This window comes from Sprattus sprattus (genome assembly GCF_963457725.1).
Source record: "Sprattus sprattus genome assembly, chromosome: 3".
In the NCBI taxonomy this organism is placed as follows: Eukaryota; Metazoa; Chordata; class Actinopteri; order Clupeiformes; family Clupeidae; genus Sprattus; species Sprattus sprattus.
Genome location: NC_137922.1, coordinates 30,187,362 through 30,214,910, shown reverse-complemented (window position 1 = coordinate 30,214,910; position 27,549 = coordinate 30,187,362). Strand labels below are relative to the sequence as shown.

Below are 27,549 nucleotides of genomic sequence, written 5' to 3'. Positions count from 1 at the left end.
TGAGACATGGAAGAGCTGTTTTAGTAGACTATGATGTAAATATTGATGTAAGTAGCCATAAGTTATGGGGACAGATGGGCCAAGGTCATGATTTGGCACCATTTTGAGGACTATTTGTGTGTCTATTTGGATGTGCAATGGTTTGATTCACAAATAAACACAAATCACAATTTGCTAGATTAAAACATGATATAAATGGAAAGACTTAGGCCTTGTGTTCTATTTATGTGAAAGAAAAATAATCTATGGTGTTTCATATTCCATTAAGATTATGACATGGGGTATGATTACAGACATACAGTAGGCCTACACTGTAGTATGGCATAGCCCATATCCTACCTAAAATAACACTACTCTGTCATTTGCATTCTCTGAACAGTAGATGGCATAGTATACATGATACACAAAAGCATGTTAGTAACCTCAAATTCTCATACGATTAATTGGTAGACCTATTTGAATGCAGTTCGAACAAAACTAAATTACCAATGTACTGCCCAACCCCTCCCCACCATGTGGCTCTTTCATAAATTATATTCATAGATGGCTTTTATGTCTTATCTGTGTAGAAGCCTGTTTAATGAGTACCGTTCGCATTTTGCATGAACAATAATAATAATACAAATGAAAAGTGGCCTAAAATGGCTGCCCTAGTGGTGACAAATGATTAAACACCGGCATTTCCACAGTCATGTGGACTGGTTGCATTGCTTAACTTGTTGCAGGAATGGGTGCACTGCCTTTGTTGAAGGAAACATAAACGATGGAGGAAAGCTGGATTGAGGAGGTTGTGAGTACGCCCATACACCATTTAAATCACAGTTGTGTTAATTAAGAAAGGCCCCTAAAAGGCAATTTCAAAGACGGCGCTTTATACGTTTACTGCAATGAAACAAATTCAAACAACTAGCCTAAATTGCTGTAGCCCATTACATATTCTGTTTAGACTTTATCTTCTCACTGTGCAATTTGTCCCAAGTTACTTAGCGAAGCAATTTTGCCCACGCTTGGCATAGCAGCCAACTTTAATATTGACAACATTGGCCTTACCTCGGAGGTGTAACGCTGCTTCTCATTTTCTTCTTTTAGACACACCGGCATATATGTGCCGTCAAGGATAAACTTCTACTATTTTGTGAACTTGTAGCCATGCAAGTGGGGATCAGGAAGGGAGAGGCTGTCGACAATGTCTTTGGTGACACGTTTGATCGTGAAAAGGCTACCTTAGGGGAAAAGGTGGGCAGCTCAGCTCATGGTGATGAGCAAACATCACATAGCGCTACAAGGTGGTTCAGGCTATTTATTTAGCAAACGCGGAAAACTTAGAACCAATTAATTCTTTATGTGTAACGTTACCTCGGTATGTTCCTGCAAACCCTGGCAGACACCTAAGTCACCTGCATTATATCAATAAAGATGTATTAGGCAGAAACTAGTTTAAAACGTGAAGGAAAATCTATAATTGAGAAAATACAACCCGTTTGCCTAGACAGCACAAATATCTTGGGAATTGCAACTACGCATGCAACTACATAGTAGGCATTTCAAGTAAATCCATACCTTTGTGTACCTCTGTATTAATCATTTTGTGTGTTAAATCATCATATTAAAATTATTGCATACTTAATAGATCAATTTAGCACACATTTGATTTCAGCCTTTTTACCCTGAACAAAGCACCCTTTAAAATAATATAGTTGTGCAGACCACAGGATTTTTTTTATGACAAATCAGAGTAAGCTTTATAGCTTTATAACTTAAGTTACTATAAAGGTGAAATGATCGTCATTCTTTCCCATTTTTTTTCTGATGTCCTTTTTTCTCTCCTTGCATTCCATAAATAATGTATTTATTTATTAATAAAATATTTGAGTTTCATATTTTTTCAAAGGCTTGTAAATCCATTGCATTTCTTTGATGCAATGCAAGATGGAAATTCCTCTTTGATACCTTTCATATTTTCTAGACTAAATACCACAATATGTGCCCATTAGGGTTTACATATGATATCACTTTGAATGTGATTTTTGTAATGTTTTGTGTCATATCTCTTTATATTACATCAATTCAGTGTCCATATAACCAACAACAGCGTTGTCTTTAGCTGCAGGAGGAGGAGGAGGAGATATCCTTTGCATCAGCATCCTCCCTTCTGCTGCTGTCGTCATCAGGGGAGAGTGAGCCCCCCTCACCCAGCCACTCACTAGCAGCAGCAGCAGCCGCGTCTCTTTCACTGGAACAACACACGCTGCAAAGCCTGTATCAGTGGCTGAGCCATGGCTTGATCCCAGAGGGAGTACACTATATCAAAATCATGGGCAATCAGGACGGCAAGCTAAAGAGAGTAGCCACAACAGGGGATGGAAACGATGGAACTGTGGACAATGGAGGCCTCTGTGATGCAGACGGCAGCACAAAGAAAGGATTTCATGGGAGGAAGCATCATGGCAAGCACAGTAAAGGAGGAGAAACTGGCAAAAAGAAAGCCAAGTCAGAGTCAAAATCCTCTGTGTTTTCAAACATCCGCAAACGCAAGAACCTTAAAAAGGGCCTTTCTGCGAGCTCCAAAGAGGATATATTGGATTCACAGGAGGAGTTGGACAGTGTTCAGTCACTGCGCAACAAAACCCCCAAGCTCAGCCTCTCGGGCGATGAGCTAGGACACTCCGATGCTGACGCTGAACCACCCTGTCGACCACCTAAGGAGAGCCAGCCGGCAGTTTCTCCTGAAAAGCCGGAACAACAAAGAGGCAGTTCGGGGTCTGATACGGACATTTACAGTTTTCACTCTGCGACTGAGCAGGAGGATTTACTCGCTGATATCCAGCAGGCTATTAGGCTCCAGCAGGGGGTCATTATTTCCACCCCTGAAGATGTGCTGAGATGGACTAATGCTGCGGAGCTGAAAAAGACCACTGCCACTGAGACTGCTGCAACCCCCACCTCTGAAACACAGCCTTCCCTTTTACTGGAGGCTGAGGTAGATTTGCCTTCCCCGGTCATAGTAGAGAAGCAGGAGCAGCAGCAGCAGGAGGAGGGGGAGGAGGAGGGGGAGAGGTGTGTAGCCACGAAGGCTGCTGTGAATGGAGAGCTAAGCAGTTCTAAGGGCCTTTGTGTTTTGCAGTCTGCACCGGTGGCAGCTGCTCCAATCCCTCAAGGGACAAAAGAGGGAGAGGGCCAGTGTAGCGAGGATGTGTTAGCTTCACTGCCACCCCCCACCACCACAAGAAATGGAGAGAGGGGAGCTGACAGCATGGTTGCTACGACAACCAGCATTACCAGCTTTCCTGACCTCACTGCCTCATTTGAGAGTGCAGTCGAGGCTGTAGAGGAGGCTGAGGAGGTTGAGGAGGAAAAAGAGCTTGATAACAGTCTAAGCCTTACACCTGAACATCCCGAAGAGACCTCTGTCTGCACAGTACCTCTCTCTGTCAGTAGTGAGAGCCATGAGGACACCATCTTGGATGTGGATGATATTTATTTAAGAAGCAGCCTGGCTATCTCTGAGCCAGTGGAACATGATGCAATTACTTTGGATACAGACTGTACCACTGTGGAGGAGACCCATAGATTTGAGTCCCCAGCATTCAAGAGGCGGAGAAGCATTGTTTCAGATTTCCCATGGTGTCAGGAGAGTCATCTGGCCACTCAGGTACTGAAGTCCACCCTGACAACACCCACTGTCACCAGCCCACAGGTCAAACCTTACCCCCCTATCCATCCATGCTACATCAAGACAACCACAAGGCAGCTCAGCGGTTCCAACAGCTGTTCTCCTGCTCCCTCACCATCCAACAGTCCCTTATTCTCTAGGCGTCACCAAGAGGAGAGGGAGAAGTGTCATCTTAAGCGTAAACGTTCCCACAGCATAACTGGTCCCATAAGTCGCTCCGCAGACTGGACGGATGAACTGCAAAACCCTCAGTTGCCCCCAAAGGCTGGATCTGCTGACTATCTGGAATATAGGGGCTTGGAAGTTGGTCTGCATGGTGGCAGTCAGCCTTTGAGCACAGCTCGCAGATCCTCATGTGGACAGACTTGCACCTTTCAAGATGTCTTCACAGGTGAGTGTTTTGTTTGTCTTTGTAAAGGTTTTTTACAGGTAAGGACATGTGGGGCCTAGCTCTGAGGGTGGTTTAAAGTCATTGTTTTGTTGATGAAAAACACTGGACAATGTTCAGATTGACTGAACTTTACCTTCACAGCAGCAATAGATTGTATTTATTGTGTGTATCAAACAAGCTCTCTTAAGTTCAGTTTTTGTAGAACAGAAATTCTAAAAGTTTTCTGTAGACCAGGGTGATGGTCCTTCATATTTCTCTTAAGCTCTTAGTTTTGAGTTTGAATTTAACTAGCCTAAGTTGCCATAGCCTATTCCAGATTCAGTTCAGCCTTTATGGTCATTTTATGTCATAATTTAATGACTTTGCAGTTTGTCCCATGATACCTAGCCATGTAAATTTGCCTCTGTTTGCCAGAACAAAATTTACCATTGTTAGCTATGAGGTATCATTTTGCCAGCTAATGATCTGAGCTTCCTTTTGACGCACTGACATATTATCTAGGCACAGTAGACCATCAAAGTAGGAAAGGCTTCTATTTCTGTTAATTATACTGAATGTATTGGGTTTTGGTTATAATAACAATGACAGACATACAACTCAGCAGAATGACACACCTTTATATTGACAAAACGTAAACATGGTTCTCCTTTCAGTGGTTCCCCGCCTGGTCCCTGCTGTTCTAACATTTGTTAGACATTTGTTCACACTATTTCTACTAAATTAATTCCTTTTATTTCTGTCCGTAAGCATGTTTTTTTGTTGTTGAATAATATCTTTCTGATGCTTTCACGTACCCCAGAGAGGAGTTCAGACCCTGACACCCAATAGGGTCCCTCAGATTGCCTATCCTCTGCTAATTGCATTGCATGGTGCCAAATTGATCTCAGCTTTAATAATGTTAGTTAATCCTTCCTGAATTTCAAGCTTTGGTTTTAAACTTTTTTACTTTTTCAGAAAGCATGTGTGCAGATATTTTTCCCATTATATATTTGTATCTGTGATGTTACGATCTTTATTCCAGTTATCATATATATATAATTATAATTATCTACTAGTCCTCCTATTAAATAGTTATAGTTATAGTTATATACCTTACCTATCCATTTTTTTCTCCAGTATTCATAAATAACTTCTCAATAGATGTTGGTAACACCTCATAGTTCAACATAGTTCATCATTATCATCATCAACACCAAACTTTGCAATAACCAGTTTTTCGGTTGTACATTTCTGAATATTTCATTATCAAATTTAGCCTACAGGCCACTATTGTCTTGTAAACTTGTAACCTTGCAAGTGAGTGGAAAGAAGAGAGATCTGTCAGCGATCTTGTTGGTTTGATAGTGAAAGATCTCAAGGGGGGATTCAGTGCCCAGGACTTCATAACAAAAACACTGGACTATATTATAATTGACTGAACTTTCCCTCACAGCAGCAGTAGAGGGTTGAACATATATCTGTTGAGTTGAACTAGGGTTTTCAATATGTCTGTGCAAACAAGTTACAAACAGGCCCACCTGTCTGTAGACCAGGGTAATAGTCCTTCCCTTATTACCTTTTAGCTTTGAGGTTGAGTATGAACAAGATCAGAGCAAGGGTGACCCTCTCGAAAATGCATTTGCTGCTTGTGTGCTTTTAAACATAGACCTCATAGACCTGATATCCTGTCATGATGAAACGCAGTAGTGATTTGCAGTATTAGTAGCAGTAGCAACAGTGGTAGTCTCTGAATTAATATAGGTCAGCTTTCTGTCCAATAATCTATCCATTATGGTGCTCAACTATGCATACGACAGAGGCGAAAAATGGATTATTGACTAACATGTACAGTGGTGGCAAAACACCTGACATATCTGAAAATATTGGCCTTGTTTTGCCTTCAAAACATGATTTAATGTCATAATGTTCATGAAACATACAGATGGTTTCTCTGAGCACAACAAATATCAGATAAAGTGAGTACTACTGTTTTGAACCACTTTTAACTTTTGCAGCAATTACATCTCTCTGGCAAAGTGTCAATATATTTCCTGACAACTTCAACACTAATTATATCCCATGCCTTCTGCAACTCAAGCCAAAGGCTTTCCCTTGAATGTACAATAAATCTGTCCAGTTGATTTTCCAACCCGCCCCAAATGTGCTCAATGGGTTTGAGGTCCGGACGTTTCAATGTTCCAGCAGATTCCAGCAGGTAGTTCCGGCAATAGTTAGAAGAATGTTTAGGGTCATTGTCCTCTTGCAAAAATAAATGCAGGCCCAATAAGATGACTCCCAGATGGACCTCTGTGCTTCAACAGAATGTTGTGGTATACTTTTTTTTTATCCATGGTGCCATCAATTTTCACTAAGTCACCTGTTCCTGTGGCTGAAATGGCACCCCACACCATAATACTACTCACTCCGAGTTTAACTGTTAACTGTTGGCAAGAGACCTTCATTTTTATATCTCTCCCCCTCGCTCCATCGACCATACACTCTTTGCCTGTTGTTAAACTGTATGAACTTGGACTCATCAGTCCACAACAATTACTGCATCTCAAGTCCTTGGCTATGCGGCGGTAATTCCAGCCAGCATCAGAAAGGGCCTTTTTTTTTATCCCGTTGCTCACTTGTTAGCTCCTTCACCTTTACCATGTTCAAAGGGCAACATGTGCTTCAAGACTACTTCTAGAGGCTTTGAATGTATACCAATTGGTGGTGTGGCCTCAGTGACAAAACCCTGATGTTAGCAATCACTTAATGAGCAGGGTAGACCTTGTACATTTAAAAGAATCACACCGCTGTGTCAAGGTCTTTCTGTGTCCTAAGACTCTTGCATCACCATCAATTTAACCACGATCACACCTGACAATGATTACATAAGTAATTTGGCTTCTTCTGTGAAGGAACATGATTGTGTGGCATTGACAGTGAAATAGGCCTTGGCTTGTTTTTTGTAAGGAAAATGACTTAAATCTCCTTATAATTGCTCTATTCTATGGTTTATAGAACATAATGATGACTGTAGATATTTAATTCGTTTTATGGGTATGTTAATGGCCAATTCAGCAACACAACTAAAACCTCTTAAACATGCCATGTATGTATGAATTTATCCACTTCCTTCTGACTCTCTCTGCTTCTCCTCTCGTCCCTTCCGCACCTTCTCTTTCTGTCTCTCTACTGGGCTGGCCTCTGTTAGAAGATTCTCCCCCTTTATGAACCTGGCTTCTGCTCAAGGTCTTTCTGTCAAAAGGGAATTTTTCCTTGCCTAAGTGCTTGCTCAAAGGGGCTGTGTAAAGTGCCTTGAGACAATGTCAACTCTTAATGGTGCTATATAAATTAATAAAGTTAAAATGAATTGACTGCATCTAACCATGAAGCCCTCAAATCCTTCAGACTTTTTGATGGAGATATAAAAACCCTCTTTATTGACTGTCAAACAACTGGATCTTAGAATGTCTGAATCTGTGTACTAATAACAGTACAAAGCTTAGTTTTTTGTAAGGTATGGCAGCAAACAAAATTATTGTGGAGCTTTAAAACCATTGCTGGAATATTCATGAAAGGGCTTTAAGTCTGAATACTTTATGAATGTAAACAAATAACAAAATCATGTTTGTATTTGTTCTGTATATCCTTATCAAATCAATCACTCTCTGTCATAGTTTCAATATAATTTATTTTGTCACTTTGATTTCTTCCAGATGACAAACCAACCATGTTGTTCCCACCACATGTTTCATATGTCATATGTTGGTGTTTCTCATTCCATGATGAACTTTTCCTTTACTTACACATATAAATCAAGCTAAACATACTTTATGATCTGACGGCTATAGACTGTATATATAACTTTCAAAACTGTCTGTCTGTAGAAGTTTCCAAAGAGACCATTAGCCCTACTGGTTCATCAGTTAGCATTTACACACAGTTAATCCAGTAAGAATGTTTCTTCTGATCAACATCTGATCATTAATCAATACCATTTATTTGCACATAAATCAAACATTTCCAGGTCGTACTTTGTTGGAGAAGTTCTTCCAGCAGCAGGAGGATGCTCAGCCAGAGGAAGCTGAGAGGTTGTGCTCCCGTATCCTTGCTATGGGCCTCCTCCTACCCTTTGGGGATTGTTTCCGTGAACCGTACAGCAGCAGCACCTCTCAGATCAGCCCAAAATTCAGCGTGAGTCTTTCTTTCTGTCATCTTTTTACTAAAGGTTTGCCTAGTCCTACTTATTTCTGCAAAAAGGCATGCAGGCCTTATTCAATCTGTTAGCAGACTTATCAAATATATATATTTATATCAAATACAGACTTAAAGGCGCAGTAAATGTTGTTGAAAAAAGCTATTATTTTATTACATCAAATGGGTATTGGACACAAGACGATTTCCATAATGCTTACTGTTCCAGAAGACATAGCTGACTGGAAGTTGAGTACATTACATGTCAAGTGAATCTCATGGAACAGAAGGGACTCCTCAGAGAGAGGTCATATCAGTCCTCAAATATAAACCACATTGAAAATCTTCAGGATTGTATGGGGGGGGGGGAGGTGATGGCACAGAAGCCAGAGAATATCACTGAGCTGGAAGCTTTTGCATTTGAGTAACAGGGCAAGATTCTAATATAGAGGTGTTGACAGTCAGGAATGACACATGCCCTCTTAGCCTGATTAAAGAGCTGAAGGAGATGATCCTTCCTCTAAACCAAGACATCAGTAGAAACGGCTACGGTTCAGAAGCATAGATATCTCTCCCTGGGTAAGAGGGGTAGAATGAGTAAAGGGGAGAGCCAGTGTCTAAAGGAGGCAGATTGGGTATCAAAAGATCAACTCATCAAATGCTGATTGCTTCTCCCCTTTTCGTTAATCAACCGTGAAGTGAAGCTGCTAGTGTATATGGAGATAAGTAAGAGTTCTTCAAAGAAAAAGTGTCCTACTGTCTGAGTCGGTGGCTTGGATAAAAAGCCATTTTGATAGTAGTGATTGTATATAGAGAGGATGATTAAAGAACCTGACCGTTACTGTGATCATTGGAATCTCCAGGGGCCGGTATTTCAAAATGATCCAACAGGATTAATCCTCCTGGATTGGATTAAATCCTGATCAGATCCTAAAAACGGGTATTTCAAAGCAAATCTGATCCTGAAGATTCAGATTCAGATTTGGGAATCCAATCCTGCCTTTGATCTGGATTAAACACTGGAGTTGAGTATTTCAAAATTTAAGTGGGAAATCTGGATCAGTTTGATCCTTAAAATCAGGATCACCCTGATCCCACCTCAGAGGTGGATTTGAGGGAGATTACATGTAAAGGTTTGAACAGTTTAGGTGTAACTGCTCCAAAAGTTATTTGTTTGATACAGTAATTCACTGATGTTTGATCAATGTTTATTTTCGTTGCACTTTCCTTTCTTTTTCAGAAAACACAGCGAAAGTTTGAATATGAATGCCTATTTAAATAACAGTTTTTTGTTAAGTTATACCTACTGATAAAGAATCCACTGAAAATCAGTCAAATGTAGGCTAGGCTATTTATTAACATGCATTCAGCACACACACTTAATTTTCATAGCCAAAACTCAAAAGGTTAAATGTAGGGTGACCAGACGTCCTCTTTTTCCCGGACATGTCCTCTTTTTGAGACCTGTAAAAAGCGTCCGGCAGGGATTCCCAAATTGTCCGGGATTTTGCCTCGTCGAATGAGTCTGTATATTGTAGTTACCACGGCGACCGATAGTTCAGGAGTTGAGGAAACACACCAGCGGCCAATGACTGGTTAAAGCTCATCAAGGTAGCCTACCATATGCAATATATACCCTCCGAATGGCCAACCTATCTCGGTCATGGTGGCCATTATTTTGTAGAAAGGAAATAGTCAGTAGCAATCTATATGCTTATCCTACATAAACTATGGAAACTATTTAAAAAAAGCGATTCAATTAAATGAATAATTTCTTAATTTCATTGGTATTGTTGTCATATACAGATATGCAATGATTTGTGGGTAATATTTTGATGTCCAATGTCAAGTCTCTATTTGATCATGTGACTAGACGATCTAATGATGCAAAATCTAAACGTCAAGACCTAGAGGCAAAGTACACAGGCAAGCACCTTTCAAACATAAAGGTGGTGATGCATGATATGCTTTTTCAATGGAAAGGATAGCCAGCCTCTCCTGCTCCATGCGGCCAGGTAGGTAGGTCTTATTGAGTTTCAATTTGGAAAAAGATCACTCGGCTGTTACCACTGTCACATATGTCAGAAACAATAGCAGAGCAGTGCACTGCACACCTTACCGAAGGTGGATTTTAGGGAATGATATTCACAACCTGCATCTTGGCAAATTGGGAGACTACGGACTGCTAGGCAATCTGCTCCAAAACAGGCCCTGAATGATAGGTCGCCGCCGAGCACCTGTTTCATTGTATATGTGTTTTTCAGATGTTGGTAAAGCTGCTGTGCCGCCGCAACAAATCGTGCCTTTCATAAGTGTTTTTAAAGAACCTTTCAGCACTTTGACCGTTTGTTTACGTTAGTGTGTCAGAGTGCTATTGTTGATAGCTTTCTTTTTCACATGTCTACTTTCCCAATACAATAGCCTTAGTAAGTAATTCGACTGTAGAATCCAACACATTTCTGGTAATAGGCCTATGTATTGGTAGATACATTAATATTAAGACATTAATATTAATGAGAGGGAGGCCAGCTATTAGAGTTTGTTGTTGCTTTATCTTTAGCAAAAGGAGAGATGACACAATGGATTATACATAATTACAACATAGGAAAGTTTAACTTTTATATATATATATATATACGCCTAATGGTGTGTGTGTGCGCGCGCCTCTTAACTAGTAAATAGCGCGCACTAGGGCCCTTGATAATAGCATGCCCCCCCCCCCCCCCCCCCCCCCGACCGTCACCGCTGAAGTGTCCTCTTTTTCACCAACTCAAATCTGGTCACCCTATTAAATGCCAATTGGAGCAGGTCTGTGTTAATGTCTTCTCTTCCCACAGACATCTGAAAAGAAAAACTAATATTAAGGTTGTAGGGATGTCCCTTTTGTTGACAACTGTTTCATAAAAAGATATGTACAACCCATTTAAAATCTACACGCAATGCCTTGCGAGTGGATGCATTCAAATCTGGTCTGTGGACCGCGACATACAGACGCTAGCCTATTAACTAGCTTGTTAGCTCCTTAACACAGGAGTCAATGGAGCAGCGTTAGCTCGCATTAGCGCGAACTCTGCTTAATTAGAGATCGCCGAGCTCTTCTTTCAACTTTGTGATGATTTACGTAATTGGTTAACTCAATATAATGATTGCCCTTCATCTTGTCTAAGGACGCATCAACACTGACCAAGATTATACTTTAATTTAGAGACAATATTTGTGTTAGCTTCTCCTGTTTCTGCTCAAATCTTCGCTCCATTTCCTGTTTCCTGTCTGTGATCCAGGGGGCGGGACGGATTTGGACATCCCAATCTGCTGGTATCAGGATCACTCTGATCCAATCTCGCAAAGTTTTGAAATACCGGGATAGATCAGGTTGATCTGTGGATGAGAAAAGGGGGATTTGGTTATCCGGATCATTCTGATCTGGATTACAAGTTTTGAAATACCGGCCCCTGGTGTATAACATATTCGCTTAATAGTCCTTAGATCTACACGTATTCAAATGCTGTCAGTTAGGTACGAGATATGTGAGGGAGAAGGATTCTCACTGCATTCATTTAGTTGTTTAAGCTACTTATGATGTTCTGCAGAGTTGGGGAGGACATCAGTTAGTGGTTGAGTGAAGACAGAATCTGCAAGTGGTTTTTGGGTATTGGCTCATTAAAACATTTTCTGTCTGGGTGTAAAACTAGCCCAATCCAGGGTTGATACACTTGAAAACAGGGTTTTAAATAATTTCCCTGTTTGTTTGAGAATAAAGAAGTTTATGCTTAAGGTTGAGGTTAACTCTTTGCTGGCTTATGACAGGGACAGTTGAATTTATTTTGTGCGAGAGAGGGCAGAAAAGGCACATGCAAACAATGCTGCTAAATAGGGTAGGTTTGGAGATTGCTGGCTGATGTTGGAAGACAAGTGCAAGTTCCACAGTCTATTCTTGTGACTCATGAGACGAGACATGGTGTTGTATTCTATGGTTATGATACCAGACATGGTGTTGTATTCTATGGTTGCTATGAGACCAGACATGGTGTTGTATTCTATGGTTGCTATGAGACCAGACATGGTGTTGTATTCTGAGTGTGAGCACGTTGTTTACTGTATTGAGTTAATGATTCCCTTTGAAGAGGGGATTGAGGAAGCCTTTGAAAACACACAAGACCTGTGTTGATGGGTGTTAGAGGCTTTGTAGCTAAAACAACCACCACACTTCTGTTTGGTTTGGGTTTTCTATGATGGTTACTCAATGATCTGTCAAGTAGTTTTAAAGGAGATGTCTGAGAATGCTGAAAAAGTAAACCAGTGGTTGTGGCTGAGGCACTCGCAGAGTACTTTGGGCCGTGAATTAACCTGAACCAACACTGAGATATCTGAAATCCTGCGGAGGTGTATCTGATTTTGCTTCTGGTAGTAGCATGTGAGTATAGAGGGGAGTGGGATACCAGACCCCACTGTTGAGCATTCTGGAGCTGTCTAGGTCCAATTCAACTAAACTGATGAAGGAAGGTGCTTGCTTGGCAGCCCTAGTGAAATGCTCATGAAGGCAGCTGTGTTGTTCTATCCAATGCTTTGTACATCAGGCCCTAGGTGTTTGCCAGCTTTGTGAGTAAAGTGATGCAAACAAGAGCAGAGGGAGCACAATGTAAAGTGTCTAAATAGTTATTCATAATCACTAGGGATTAGTAATGGACAATTGCTACTGGGATTGAAGATACTAAAATATCCATACATTTGTGCTGTTGTCTTGACCAAGCCAACTGTAATACAGTCAGATCAACTAAATATAACTACAATTAACTAAGCTAGCCAACAGCTAGTCAAACTTTGTTAGACAAGAAGCCTGCATCAAAGTGGTTCACAATAATAATGCGCAAAACAACATCATAGAGACACAAACAAGATAATAAAGAATTTCACAAACTCAACACAATTTTGCTAACACTGACTGTTCAGTGGAGCATCTTCAAATGACTGATTAGCTGGACTCAACTATCTCATGAGCAACACTGAATTATGGTGGATTAAAAGACCAACCCTCGTTAAATCCCTGCATTTATTTATATAAAAAACTGTATTTAATGAATATGATATTTGTACCATAGTTATTCAGATATAAGAATTTGTATTGGCAGCAGTTGCACTCAATTAAAATGAGATGAAGAAATTGATGAGGGCAAATTTAAAAATTCATTACTAAAAAAACTATTTGAAGCACAGCAAAAACAAAAATGCTTCTTTGGATGCTCTCTTTCTTTTTGCTTGATTAATTTGTCCCTTCTTGAAAAATTCACGTCTTGAATAGCATTAGCCCGAGTCCTTGTGTTAAAGAACTGTTTTATGATGTCCCACACATCTTTCATTTAGTACTACATAATGTTTCACTTGTTCTATGCCAGACTCTATATGTAAATGTCTAATGTTATAACTGTGATGCATGATCACTGCTTTTGATCCTTCTCTCTCTCCATAGCAAGACCAGCTCTATACCTGGGCGGCCATCAGTCAGCCCCCCCACTCTCTGGAAGGCTTTGAGGGTCATCTTCTTCCTGGACACCTCAAGGCCCTCTGGCCTCCGCGACTAGAAGCAGTCAAGCCAGGACTGAAGTTCACAGAGGCAGGTGTGGCAAAAACCTCCAGCCATTTTGTAAGATTGTAAATGTATTTGCTTGTCATCATCCCCACTCCCTATAGATGCAGTTCTTTGCCAAATTATTTACTACTTCAACTTAATGATTGTTGAAGTAATTAACTGTTTTCTTTGAGTGGCTGAATTCTTTTCTGACGTTTCTAAACTGGGTATTTCTCCTCTATTACATGCTCCTGTACTTGTAGAAGATAATGAGGGTGAGTATTTTTAAGTATTTTTTGTTTGTTTTTAGCTCTTTTGAATCACCCACTGTGAATTGCTGTTTTCGTTTGCACTACTTGAAACAAGGAAAGTGATCTGTTTCATACATTTCTGTTTAAATAAAGCTGTTTCACAGCTAAATGATGACACCATTTCCAGAAATCTCTATAACTGATGGGAGATTTTAGGCAATGTAAGGTGGCTTATATATACAGACATCAAGAATACTTCACTTGGCTCATCGTGTGTAGTATGTGCAGTGTGTACTTTTCAATCTCCATGACTCATCGTGTGTTGTATGTGAAGTATATACTCTTCACTTGGCGCATCGTGTGTCATATGTGTAGTATATACTCTTCACTTGGCTCATCGTGTGTTGTATGTGTAGTATATACTCTTCACTCTCCATGGTTCATCGTGTGTGTAGTGTGTGTAGTATATACTCTTCACTCTCCATGACTCATTGTGTGTCGTATGTGTAGTGTATACTCTTCACTTGGCTCATCGTGAGTCGTATGTGCAGTATATACTCTTCACTCTCTGTGACTCATCTTGTGTCGTATGTGAAGTATATACTCTTCACTCTCCATGACTCATTATCTCCATGTTTCTCTTATCAGTTCAAATCAAGAGTATATCCAAGCATACAACCTTCTTTTGCTACATTATTCTTCTCTTCCAAATCAGATCATTGTGTAGTAAAAGTCATCAAGCTCTCCCACAGCTTTGGCATTGTCTGTTGATGCCCTCTTCCTAGAGCCAAAGTATTTAGATCATTAAGCTGGTGATGTAGTAGCTCCACACCTCAATGTTATGACAATGGCCTAGTGTCCAGCATCATGTCTCTTGGCTACACTGATGTAAGGTGCAGATATGTGGTATAAATACTGAACATAAGTCCTTGATCTTGTGTCCAGCATTATGTCTCATTGCTCCACTGATGTAAGGTGCAGACATGTGGTATAAATGCTGAACATAATTGCCCTTGATCTTGTATGTAAGTGTGGATTTTGTGTGTCCCACAGAACCCCAGGAGGGCATTCCTATGCTAAAACAACACCAGCAGAATGAGAGTCAGGAACTGCAGGAACTCCAGGAACTGGAACTGCAGGTACTGCACATCACATTCTGTCACATGAAAGCACATTAAAAAAATAAAACAACAACAGAAAAAACGTAATCTAAATCTGTATTTAGTATAAATATAAGTTGTGTCCCATGTTGCCATAGTTCAATATACTGTGTGGCAAAATGATATACTTTACCAAAACTACTACATTAAACGTCCTGCAGAGGGCAGCAAATTAGCGTGTTTGGCACGCTAGTTTATGCCAGTTTTGCTGCAGCAGTATTTTTTGCCAGGATTAAGGAATTATTTCAAAATCATAATGTCGGACTCGCCAGTATACATCCAACCGGAGTGTTCATTTGTGGCACTGTCTTCATTTAGTCAGATGGAAAAGTTTAGAGAAAGTGTCATGGGAGCACAGTCAAATGTTAGACTTCTCCTACAGCTTCATGGAGTTCACTTGCAATGTCAATACATATTACTAATTCATTATTCCTATCAGAGTACATAATATATATTCACTCACTATATGCACTAACATTATATAGGATTAAGTCTTTCTTTAGCCATTTAAAAAATATTTAGCCATTTTATACTGTCAGGAAAAGAGAATCATAAGCAAGCAGATACATTCAAACACGCATCTGGATAGAACCTATTAGCATACAGGTGTCATATACTGTATACACTCAAGGATACATACAAGATTGAGGCTGGACAGAAATGGAGAGAGCCAGCTTTTAATGTATTGGTTGTAGAACCACTTAGTGGGTATACAGTATGCTCATAAGGTCACTATTAGAAGGATATGCAGGATATGTCAATGATGGTATTTATTTATATTACGGGTAGATAGGCAGGCACACACATGTATATAAGCAGAGGATAAATAGTGCTAAACAGTTTGGTGGGAATGGGCAGCTGTAAATAGAGGATTTCTACAAGTGGATCATGTGGAGAAACTGCTGCATTATCCCAGAAATCCTCAAATAAAGACCGGGATTTAATTAGAGGCCGGGCTTCAGATAGTAGCCGGGGGCGTGGTCGATATGGACAAATAAAGGCCGGGTTAACATAAGGTACCGGTAGCCTATTTTACTGTAGCCTACCAGCATCAGTCAATCAGCACAAAGCAGACATCACAATTTGGTTTAATGCATTTCATAAATACATGTTTGATGTTGTTGGCTAATTTCATGGGCTGTTTGTAACAAAAAAAGACATGTTACAGCCTTCTAGGCGAATTTGTTATTATACAGTTACTTGCCAAAACAATAGAAGACATTCCTTCAAAAACAAAACTTTTTAATGATTTCGTTGCCGTTTCGTGATTTCCGCTAAGAATTTTTTTTCTTCAGGCTTTAAAGTTCCAGTTTTTTGGAACATTCTGAAGAGCCTTATAATAAGTAATAAATAAAGGCCTGCCCCGAATACAAGCCTACCCCAAATAAAGGCCTGTGCGCTGCCGCTGTGCAGCCTAAGTAAATAAACGACCCCGGCCACAATTTGAGGATTTACGGTAGTCTAGAGTAGGAGGGGAAGAGAAGAGACAGACCGTGGATAAAGTGTGGAGGAGGAGGGGAAGAGAAGTGACAGACAATGGACATAGTCTAGAGGAGAAGAGAAGAGACAGACGGTGGACATAGTCTAGAGGAGAAGAGAAGAGAAGAGCCAGACAGTGGACATGGCGTAGAGTAGGAGGAGAAGAGACAGTCAGTGGATATAGTGTAGAGTAGGAGGAGAAGAGACAGTCAGTGGATATAGTGTAGAGTAGGAGGAGAAGAGACAGTCAGTGGATATAGTGTAGAGTAGGAGGAGAAGAGACAGTCAGTGGATATAGTGTAGAGTAGGAGGAGAAGAGACAGTGGACAGAGCTAGGTTACCTCATATGCACGTATGTTCTTATAGGTTAAGGTGATGATGTTTCCACACCAATCAGCATTTGCAGGCAAAGGTCTTACAGTGTCGCAAGATCCTCCCTGAGACACCTCCCCAAAAATATAAATTCTTTAGGTTTCAGGTTGTTCTTCAAATCATTGGGGCTGTCTGTTTAGGGAGGCAAGTGATTTGGTACTTGTAAAACAAGTGTGTTTTTTAAAAGAAATGCTTTTTCCTATTTGTGAAAATGAAACAAGTTGTATGCAAACAAGCAATAAAAAGTTTTTTCAAATTGTAATGTTACTTTTTATGTCATAAACTCAAATATAGATAAAGAAGTTAACGTTGATCATGCAAACTGTTAATAACACTCCAGATATCACTGCCTGCAAATGACTTTTGTAGGCTACGTTTTGGATCTAACACTTCCAAATAGTGACTGATCTCTTAGCTGCATTCACACTTTCACTTCCAAATATACCATTCAGCTTAAAATCTAGGAATGCATTTGAAATGTTAGATATCACCATTCTCTACTTAACTGCCTTCTTCATCTCTCTCTTCAGGAGGAGTCAGTGTTAAAAACGGTGCGGTTGAAAAAGGAACATGTGAATGTGATTGAGCAGTTGGAGCAGACTATTGAGGATCTGCGTACCAAAATAGCAGAGCTGGAGAAACAGTATCCCTTACTGGATAAGGACATTAGCACAAAAGACCAAGAATGTGGTGGGGAAGAGGGCCTTTTGAGAGCCATGTGTGATGTGGACCTGCAGACGGAAGAGGAGGTTCGGCTTAACAGCTGTCTAGAGGCCAAATCGGTCCAAACATCACCACTGGAGGAGGGCTTAAGATATGCAGTGCCTTCAAACTCCACTCTGACCTTCTCCCCTCACCATCTCATGCCAGGGCCTTCATCGGGGTTGCCTTCAGACCAAACCATGACACCAGGCATCTTGTGCCACTGCCAACAGACTTTACCACCACCTCCTCCACCTTTACATCCATCTCTGTCAGGCTCTTTAGCAACCCCCCCTCTTCCAGTAATTGGACACCCACCACCTCCACCACCCCCACCCTTACCAGGGATGGGACACCCACCGCCTCCACCACCCCCACCCTTACCAGGAATCTCACCCCCGCCACCTCCTCCACCCTTACCAGGGATGGGACCTCCACCACCCCCACCCTTACCAGGGATGGGACCTCCACCACCCCCACCCTTACCAGGGATGGGACCCCCGCCACCTCCACCCTTACCAGGGATGGGACCCCCGCCACCTCCACTCTTACCAGGGATGGGACCCCCACCTCCTCCACCCTTACCAGGGATGGGTCCTCCACCTCCTCCACCCTTATTCGGGATGGGACCCCCGCCACCTCCACCACCACCTCCAGGCATAGGTCAACTCATACCCCAGACTCTGTCCTTTGGTTTGGGACACCTACCCCCACCTTTGCCCCTAGGCATATATGCATTGGGCATGCAGCATGAGAAGGCACCTCGCAAGGGACTTGTGGAACCACCCAGACCCATGAAGCCTCTGTACTGGACAAGGATACAGCTTCATGAAAAAAAGTAATCATTCAAAAAGGATTTTCTTTTTTTACTGACTGCCAACTGCAAATAGCTCATAGGATTCCATATAATGTCATGTATATGGAGCATCTGTGCATTAACTGTATGGTGATACAGCAGTTAGTTTCAAGAGCATGTGTTCTGATGAAAGCGGCTATTTTCCCACCTAATGATAGGGACTGCTCTATACAAAACTGCTTGCCATGCTTTTGAGTTAAAAAAAAAGTCAATCATTGAATGCGAAGAAGCGATTCACCAAACTGATTGATATTTTTTCTGTTTTCCACCTACCTGCTCTCAGGGACCCCAGTCCAACTCCTCTGGTGTGGGACATGATAGAGGAACCCAGTGTGGACTTCGATGAGTTTGTGGATCTGTTCTCCAAAAGTGCTGTGAAGGAGAAGAAGAAGCCACTCTCGGACACCATTACTAAATCCAAAGCCAAACAAGTGAGTTCCCTGCAGTCCCCAGGATCAGTCCTTATATTGGAGGCTCCCTGATGTGTTATAATACACAGGCTAGGTTGTTAGGTTTGACTACTTGCCTGTGACAGTGACTGCTTTGGCCGCTGTGGGAAGTTCCAAATTCAGGATATACTTCCTTGGTTGGTTAATTGTTCCAAAGGCAGGGTATACTACCCTAGTTGGTGACATGTTCCAAAGGAAGGATGTACTACCTTGGTTGGTTACATGTTCCAAAGGAAGGATATACTACCTTGGCTGGTTACATGTTCCAAAGGAAGGATATACTACCTTGGCTGGTTACATGTTCCAAAGGAAGGATATACTACCTTGCTTCTTTTCCTGCCTCTCAGTGCCCCCTACTGACCGAACCAGCACGCATTTTTAAAACTTTCAGGATGTGATGTCAAATTAGCACTTTATTTTTAAATATTTGGTCTCATTACTTATAACTTATTTGGTATTTTATTTTGTGATATAATGAATGCATTAACAGTTGTTTTATATGAAAAAAGCAAAACTTTTTCTTGGATTTGTCTTGGATATTTTGACATACAAACAAATTGGCACCCCATATGAAAAAAAAACTGGCACCCCATATGATCACAATATGACAATTTTTATTTTGTTATTACACACCAAAATGTCAGATAAATGAACCATTGCCTTTTGAAATGATTCTCAAACTGTTTTTTTTATATTCTGATACTCCCTGGAATGTTTTGATCATTTGACTCGACCCCACGCATGTTGCCAAAACATTCCAGGGAGTATTCCAGGGAGTATCAGAATATTAAAAAACAGTTTGAGAATCATTTGGATGAGCCATTTGTTTGAGAATCATTTGGATGAGCCATTTGCTTTGACCTTGGGCTGCTCACAGAAAACTGGAGTATTTGTTTAAATCATATACTTGAAATTTAGCCTGCGAAATGACAATAACAACATTTCCCATGTTCCTTCCTCTCAAATTTCTCAGCAAAACACGAATACCACTTAGGTGGGAAATAGATTTATAAATGGTTTGTATGCAATAAGGATGCAGCATTCTAGCAATATGTATAATATTCTGACAGTTCTATGCTATATGTATTGTAATATCCTGTGATATTGTGTTCTGTGCCTGTTAGGTTTCCTGAAATGTTGTGTGCCTTTTAGGGAGATTTAGGGGGTGGAGTTAAGTGTGTGCGCGTGAGTGTGTGCGTGTGCAGGTGTGAGAGTGAAGATGATAGTTAGTAAGTTGGTGCTGTCTATTTCGAGTTAAAGCGTGAGTTGTGGCTGAAACAGCAACTCGGTTGTTATATGCTTGTTGGAACAATAAAGCACGGGAAGTTTCCCACAAGTTTGACCAAGACTGTCTGGAGTATTACAGTATGAAATATTCTAGCAATTCTATGCCATATGTATGCAGTATTCACAACAACAGAAGACATTATTACTCGGGCATGGAATCAGAGGTAGTTTGTAGCACAATGATTTGACCAGGAGATCCCAACCTTAGATGAGAGCATTTCCTTTAATTGCACAGCCATTCATGAATCTTTCTGCTCTTTCTGTTTTCAGGTGATGAAACTCTTGAACAATAAACGTTCTCAGGCAGTCGGTATTCTGATGTCTAGCCTCCACCTGGACATGAAGGACATTCAACATGGTGAGCAAATCCTCAATAGCAATCTCCACTGACTTTAAATATATGGCTGGGGAGCTAAGTTCCGGTATTCAATAAGAGGAGTAGCGCACGATGCGAGTCGCCTCACCTGGTGAATGAGACGCGCATTGCATGCGATCTGAGGCGTAGCGCACGAAGCGAGTCGCTCGAGGCGCATAGCCTATACTATTAACGTGGTTGAGACGGCGCACATAGCCTACTATAAACGTGGTTGAGACTCTATTAAAGCTCTTACTCATTCTCGTGGTTGAAAGTCGGTAACAAGTCACGATAAACGTTGTTGAGACACTTATTAAAGATCTTACTCATTCTCGTGGTTGAAAGTCGGTAACAAAACAGACAAATAGCTACGGTCAAGCCATGTCATTTATTTCTTAAAAGTTATTGATAGAAATAGAAAATACACACTCACAAAAACACATAAAGACGTGTAAATCACCCTGTCCATTGTCTTTGAGGTTCGTCCCTGGCCATTGTCTGACCATTCTCTTTACACCTTTGACTGAGGTGCCCCAATGTGTTTACACCTCTCTCATCAATATGCATAGTGCTCTAGGTGAAGAATAGAGTCATTTTCTAAGTGACATTATTAGTAGAAACCACAAATAGTTTCTGAGTGCTAAACTCACCTATGTGCCAATGTTACTGCTCATACCCCATTTTGTACTGTCATATCATACTGTATATATCCCATCTATTTATTTTTATATTACCACTAGGCCTATATAAAATAGAATAGCCTACTCTACACTCTTCTGCTATCTGTACTTCTGGTTAGAATCCGTTGCCTCAATACTTGTACTCTGTGCAATGACAATAAAGTTGCCATTTGCGTCTCATTGTCAACTTGTGGGAGTTGTATTGTTGAACGGTGAGTACTTTGGTAGATTAAAGTGTAAACTTTGAATACAAATGCTATAGTACAACTTCTATGCATTATCTGTAAGGTTGTGAGTGTGCAGTGGTAATGTAAGTTTGATTCGTTTTCGTTTTTTTCGTGGAAATAAATGACATTGCTTGACCGTGTAGCTTTTGTTTTGTTTCTTTAAGTAAATAAATAACACTGCTTTACCGTTTAGCTATTTGTTTGGTCTCTGTGAGAATGAGTAAGAGCTTTAATAAGAGTCAATGCATTGCGCGCAATGCGCCTCGAGTGACTCGCTTCGTGCGCTACGCCTCAGATCGCATGCAATGCGCGTCTTATTCACCAGGTGAGGCGACTCGCATCGTGCGCTACTCCTCTTATTGAATACTAGTTCTTACCTGGGCTGGGGCAAGGTGTTAGCAATGTATTGTGAAACTCAGAGCTAAAAAGTCTACATCTTGAAATGGGTTTTAAAATTGGCTGTGACATTTATGGGGCATTATGTGATCTTACGCTACATTCAGTCAGTAGTTGGTGAAAGATGACGCTGTTCTTGGAGGAATCTTTGGCGTTTCTTCAAAGTTTTCTCCTTAGTCCAAGTTAGCTTGCAGAGAGTAAAGCACTCGGGAAGATGGTGACGGGTAGCACAGTAAACTCTGATAGCATGTTCACAAACAACAAGAATCTTCTTCAAATGTTCTGACAGAAATACGTAGGGTAGAATTAACATATAAAAGCTGAGCGTCGGTAGATTCATCTAATTGGAGTGCAAAATAATCAGCCTCCAGGAGTTTGGCGACTAGTAGTGCCCTCACATCAGCTGCCAATGCATCAATAGGGCGGGCATTGGGATGCTTTTAAAAAAAATGTACGCACTTATTCTTCCCAAACATTGTGTTGCACATCTGGCAATATTAAACTTTCAGCAATTATGTATGGCTTTTTGGTTTGAGCGACATGTAATGCAACTTGATAAGAGGCTTTTAAAGTTAGCTCTGCTTGCCCTCAAAGATTTTAAACAGGAAATATTAAATGTTTTTTCTTTCAAGTGAGCATGGGTTGTCTTTAAGTGTTATTGCAGCTTGGATGGTTTCATAGTTTCGTTTCTTGCACAGAAGAGCAAACCACGCACACTTGCTTGGTAGGTGAAGCCAAACTTCAGATAATTCTCTGAATATTACGTGTCCTCTCCCGTTTGCGCTTTTGGCTGTGCATGGAAGGGGTGTTGGCATCCTCTGAATGTAGATCATCTGAACCGCCATCAGTGGTGTCTGACGTGGAGCTTAAGTTCAAAGAAATTACTAAACAACCCATTGTTTCAAATTGTATGGTTATGGCAGGTAACGTGTTTTGGCACCAGATAGCTAAACTAAATGTAGCTAAAATAGCATATATTGCCATGGTGATCAAATGATGCGTGAAGGCATAGCCTTTGTATTGATTTTAACGAAAAGAAAGCATATTTTATCTATCTCTTTATGTTTATGTGGCCTATTGGACGTTTTTAATTTTTGGAAGAGGGGACTGGACCCCCTCCAGTACCTCTTCGCGGACCGCCGGTTGAATACCTTTGCTCTAGAGTAGACCATTTCACATTGGTCAGATCAAATAAAAAGGCTTGGATGTCGACATTTAAAAAAAGAAAATGTACAACTGGTCCGAACAGGCTGTTCAACAGAAGACTTTGATCTAACACTGCCAATAAAACAGTGATCACCAATATCACTGCAAAGCACACCAGACTGATACATATAAGGGGAGTTTCTGAGGATAGTATCAGCATGGCCTTTTCAAGGTTTTTGGTATCAAACCTAGTAGGAAGGAATATGATCTGATGGAGATTAAAGGAGTCAGACTGCTGCAGTCTTCCATCAGGTGGCTTAAGCATGCCCCAGTTATGATCACATACTAGAATGAGAATTTCAACGTATTTATTTTTGGTAGTAAACGTCTTTTATTGACAGAAATCCTGTGCAAACTGTAAGATATAGCATCACTTATGTTGTGTGGTACTTAATTATACCTGCACTTATCTATAAATAATACTATTCTTTTTGCATTTCTGGTTAGATGCTTACAGTTTTTTACCTCTAATCTGCACAATATCAAAGTTGGATCTTATCTAAATCCTCTTTTATTTCTTCTCCTTATTTTGTGAATTTAATTATTTTATTGATTATTTTAATAAATTCATTCTTTTAAAGATTTAGTTATTTGTATTATCCTCTCTTTTGATTGTTTTATTTGATCTAATCTTGTGTTTTTGGGTTGTCCCATAAATAAATTTGACTTTATGTGACTACAGGAACACAATGTTGTTTTTCAAGAGAATGTTCTAATTTAGTGACCAATAATATCCTTATTTCAGGACATATAGGACAGGGCCTTTATTGTACAATATTGTAAATGTAGATTATGATGTGACTATGGTACTTCGAAATAATAATTGAAAGAATAGTTATCAAGCTAACTTGTATCACTCCCCTTACCCTAAAGGACCAGGTACTATGAACCCATGAACTAATTTTAACCCAAAATAAGTAGACATCTGTGACTGCTGCCATACAGAGAATCGAACAGCCAATGCAGTTAATTGCCATTCGGTTCATCGCACAGCCATTAAGCTGCTTACCATTATGCTCTGGTAGAATTACACCAAATCCTGTGGGAAATGGTGAAGAAGTATGTCCAAATCTGCTCCAAAGCTGTCAGGTTTGTAGATGGAGTATTTAACCCTGGCCAGAGGTCTCAAGTTAAAACGAATTCATTAGTGGATTAAGCCCAAGACGAGGCCTCCCAGTAATGATCCAGGTTAACTTGGTGTTGGTTCTCTTTCTTTTTATCTTGTCATAATTGTGTAGTGTCGCAAAGCTATGAAGGGAAGGTTTTACATTTGAATAATAATATGTATGTATATGTAATATGTTAGTCTGTTTATTTTGGTGTTGTTAAGTATCTGACATCCCCAGATACAAGTTTGCTGTTAGAATGGAGGGTTCTCCCAACTCTATGTTGAGCATGGGACATTGCCACTCTACTAGCCATGAGGTATACTGATTTTCTTCCCCACCCGTTGCTCTGAATGTCTTACACTAATTCTACTGCTTTCTTTGTCCCTCCTGTCTAACAGCAATCCTGAACCTGGACAACACTGTGGTTGACTTGGAAACTTTGCAAGCTCTTTTTGAAAATGTAAGGATGAAGTAACACACACACACACACACATTTACGTACAAAAAAAAAACTATTCAAGCATACACACACCTGTTTGCAAATATAACTGTTAAGAGCAAATCTTCTCCTGCTGTGCATTTGTATTTTACAATTTTGGATGTAACAATTGGGACACATACTAGAACAAAGGACATAATCAGATGTGCAAACAAATACACTAACAGAGGGGGTGCGTTCCCATCAATAACAGCTCATCGCCCATGAGATATCCGTTCAATTAAAGATGTGTTCTTCTGAATAAATAGTTAGTATAATCGTCAGAAATAGACAAATGACGAGTGGGCTTTGATAGCCTAGGTGGTTATTTATGAACGTGCCCTACAAAGTTGAGACAAAAGCTTATTTTTGTCCTTTCTTTGGCTGCACCATCAAAGACTGACTGTCCGTTTTTGTTTTTCAAAGAATTCTTCTCTTAAATCATCTGAACTGAGTACACCAGCATGTATCGTGTTGTAATCTCATGTTTTCATCTTTCACTTAGAGCGCCCAACAGGACGAGATGGATAAGATTGAAAAGCACATCAAGTCCTCAAAGGGAAAAGATAGCGCAAAACCTCTGGACAAACCAGAACAGTAAGAAGACTGTTTTCTCCAAAACTCTTTTGCATACAGAGACCAGAATTGCAGCTATTTCAAGTTTGAAAGGGTCATGTGATATAAAAGCAACATTGGCTGATCGTTTTAGTGAAGTGGAAGTATGTTTTGGGTGGGTGCAGTAGCCTCGATTACTCTACATGTCAGTCAAGCAATTTTCCCCAATAACACAGAAAGAATTCACCAGGATTTTGAGATGACCTTGGAATGATTCCTTGTGTTCCTGTTTAAGTGTCCATGTGGTTCCTACGTGATGAATCAGATCTTAATGTTGCTGTCTTTATAAGTACTTGTTTTATATCCCTATTTTAGGTTCCTCTATCAGTTGTCCCAAATCCCCAGTTTCTCAGGAAGGGTGTTTTGTATCCTCTTTCAGTCAACCTTTGCTGAAAGCATAACTTCAATCCACCGCAAGCTGGATATCTTGCAGAGAGTCTGCTCAGTAAGTTCTTCTTTTCTGTTTACCACATAGTATCATATTTCAGGTGAATATTGCATCATCTGTAAATGTAATCCTTCTCATCTTTTCTTTCCCCCTCCATGTATCTGTCTATGACTGGTTGTTTATGTAGAATTTGCAAAAAGGTTCTGGGGTGATGAGGATTTTGGGTCTGGTGTTAGCCTTTGGGAACTTTATGAATGGAGGGAATAGGTCTCGAGGCCAAGCTGATGGGTTCTCCCTGGACATTCTCCCCAAACTGAAGGATGTGAAGACCAGTGTGAGTAGGCCCACAGACCATGGAGCATAGATGGTATACATCTTTAAACATTATGTTATATACTGACTATTGTAAATGTAAATGTGCACTATGTGTCAAAGAACTCTTTTGCAGTTTACTGACTTGCACACTGTAGGCAGTGCTCTAAATAAATGGCTGGGATTGTTAACAATTGAGCTTTAAGGCACCAACTCAGGATGGTATATTACTTATGATGAAAGTAACAAGAAGAAGAAAAAAAGAAAGAGGAGAAAGAGTGGAAGTAGTTGTACTGGTCCTGTTTTTGTTTGTTTGTGTGATTTTTATTTTATTTCTTTTTAAACAAATAACCAGTTTTCCTCCTCTTTCAGGACAATAAAAGCAGCCTTTTGGCTTACATTGTGGCTTACTACCTGCGGAACTTTGATGAGGTACTTATTTCTGCTCTGGATATGTTACTTTTGGGATGTTGGTCAGAAATCTTGTGAAAAATACAGCTTCTATAGGTTCATGTCACTAAATACATTGCCATAATACATCAGTTACTAGCTAGCTTTAAACTGTGCCAACATGGCTGTTTTTGCAAGGGATATCATATCTGGTGGCTTTTAGCTTAATTGCTGCTTCAAATGAGCTTTTCATTAGATATTGTGTCGCTAGCTGTCTGGGAGGCTAATCAGTGAGGATTATGGAAGTGGAAGCACCTTTATTTGTACTCTGGCTACAGCAGTATGCCTGATACTCTATTTGGCTCTGTTTGATCAGATTTGTCAATAATGTCGGAGAAGCACGTGTTCTAGCCCTATACATGTTTTGGTAAATCATTGTTTGCACTAAGCCTTCTGCTGTCAGTGTATACCTCAAGTGTTACATGCTCCATAATAATTTGATTGGATGCTAAATAAAAAAGCCTCTCTCTCAAGCTAAATTATGTTATAAAACATTTTGCATTATTTTTATGGTTGTCATTTCTTTGGTACACTTACAATTGTATGTGTGTTTTGGGGTTTTAGGATGCCACCAAGGATCCCACCAAGGATGCCACCAAGGATGCCACCAAAGAGACACGCATTTATCCTATTCCCGAGCCTCAGGATCTTTTCCAGGCCTCCCAGATGAAATTTGAAGACTTTAAAAGGGACCTCTCCAAGTTAAGAAGAGATCTCGTAGGTAACGACATCTTTATGTAAATATAAAGAAGTTTTGTTTGAACAGTTTACTTGTTTACGTGGGGTTAGCAGTTAACAAGCATCCAGTGACTTAATGGTAAACACTGCCCATAGAAAAGTCATTTTTTCTTACCCTTTTAAATCACCCAGTGGGTTAACCCTTTGGAGTTGGCAGCATTGTTGGTGATCCCGAGAAAAATCTCTTTTAGTTTAAATAATTTCAGAAGAAATTCACTTGTATGTGTAGGATCAGCCTTAGT

At 40.3% G+C, this 27,549-nt stretch overlaps 1 protein-coding gene across 1 annotated transcript in view; it reads left to right on the top strand.

Annotated features, from left to right (window-relative positions):
* Nucleotides 1-763: 763 nt before the first annotated feature.
* The window catches only part of fmn2b (formin 2b), a gene marked incomplete at both ends in the record, with an annotated part of 33,227 nt that continues 6,441 nt past the window's right edge, over nucleotides 764-27,549 (top strand). The window contains 16 exons of the mRNA XM_080834025.1: nucleotides 764-790; nucleotides 1,090-1,236; nucleotides 2,105-4,064; nucleotides 8,065-8,231; nucleotides 13,699-13,846; nucleotides 14,061-14,072; nucleotides 15,102-15,187; nucleotides 17,590-18,599; nucleotides 18,901-19,048; nucleotides 20,624-20,711; nucleotides 24,725-24,786; nucleotides 25,310-25,401; nucleotides 25,735-25,864; nucleotides 25,995-26,141; nucleotides 26,492-26,551; nucleotides 27,170-27,290. Of these exons, the coding sequence (XP_080690151.1) occupies nucleotides 764-790; nucleotides 1,090-1,236; nucleotides 2,105-4,064; nucleotides 8,065-8,231; nucleotides 13,699-13,846; nucleotides 14,061-14,072; nucleotides 15,102-15,187; nucleotides 17,590-18,599; nucleotides 18,901-19,048; nucleotides 20,624-20,711; nucleotides 24,725-24,786; nucleotides 25,310-25,401; nucleotides 25,735-25,864; nucleotides 25,995-26,141; nucleotides 26,492-26,551; nucleotides 27,170-27,290 (4,405 nt within the window). The remainder of the gene's footprint in view (nucleotides 791-1,089; nucleotides 1,237-2,104; nucleotides 4,065-8,064; nucleotides 8,232-13,698; nucleotides 13,847-14,060; nucleotides 14,073-15,101; nucleotides 15,188-17,589; nucleotides 18,600-18,900; nucleotides 19,049-20,623; nucleotides 20,712-24,724; nucleotides 24,787-25,309; nucleotides 25,402-25,734; nucleotides 25,865-25,994; nucleotides 26,142-26,491; nucleotides 26,552-27,169; nucleotides 27,291-27,549) is intronic.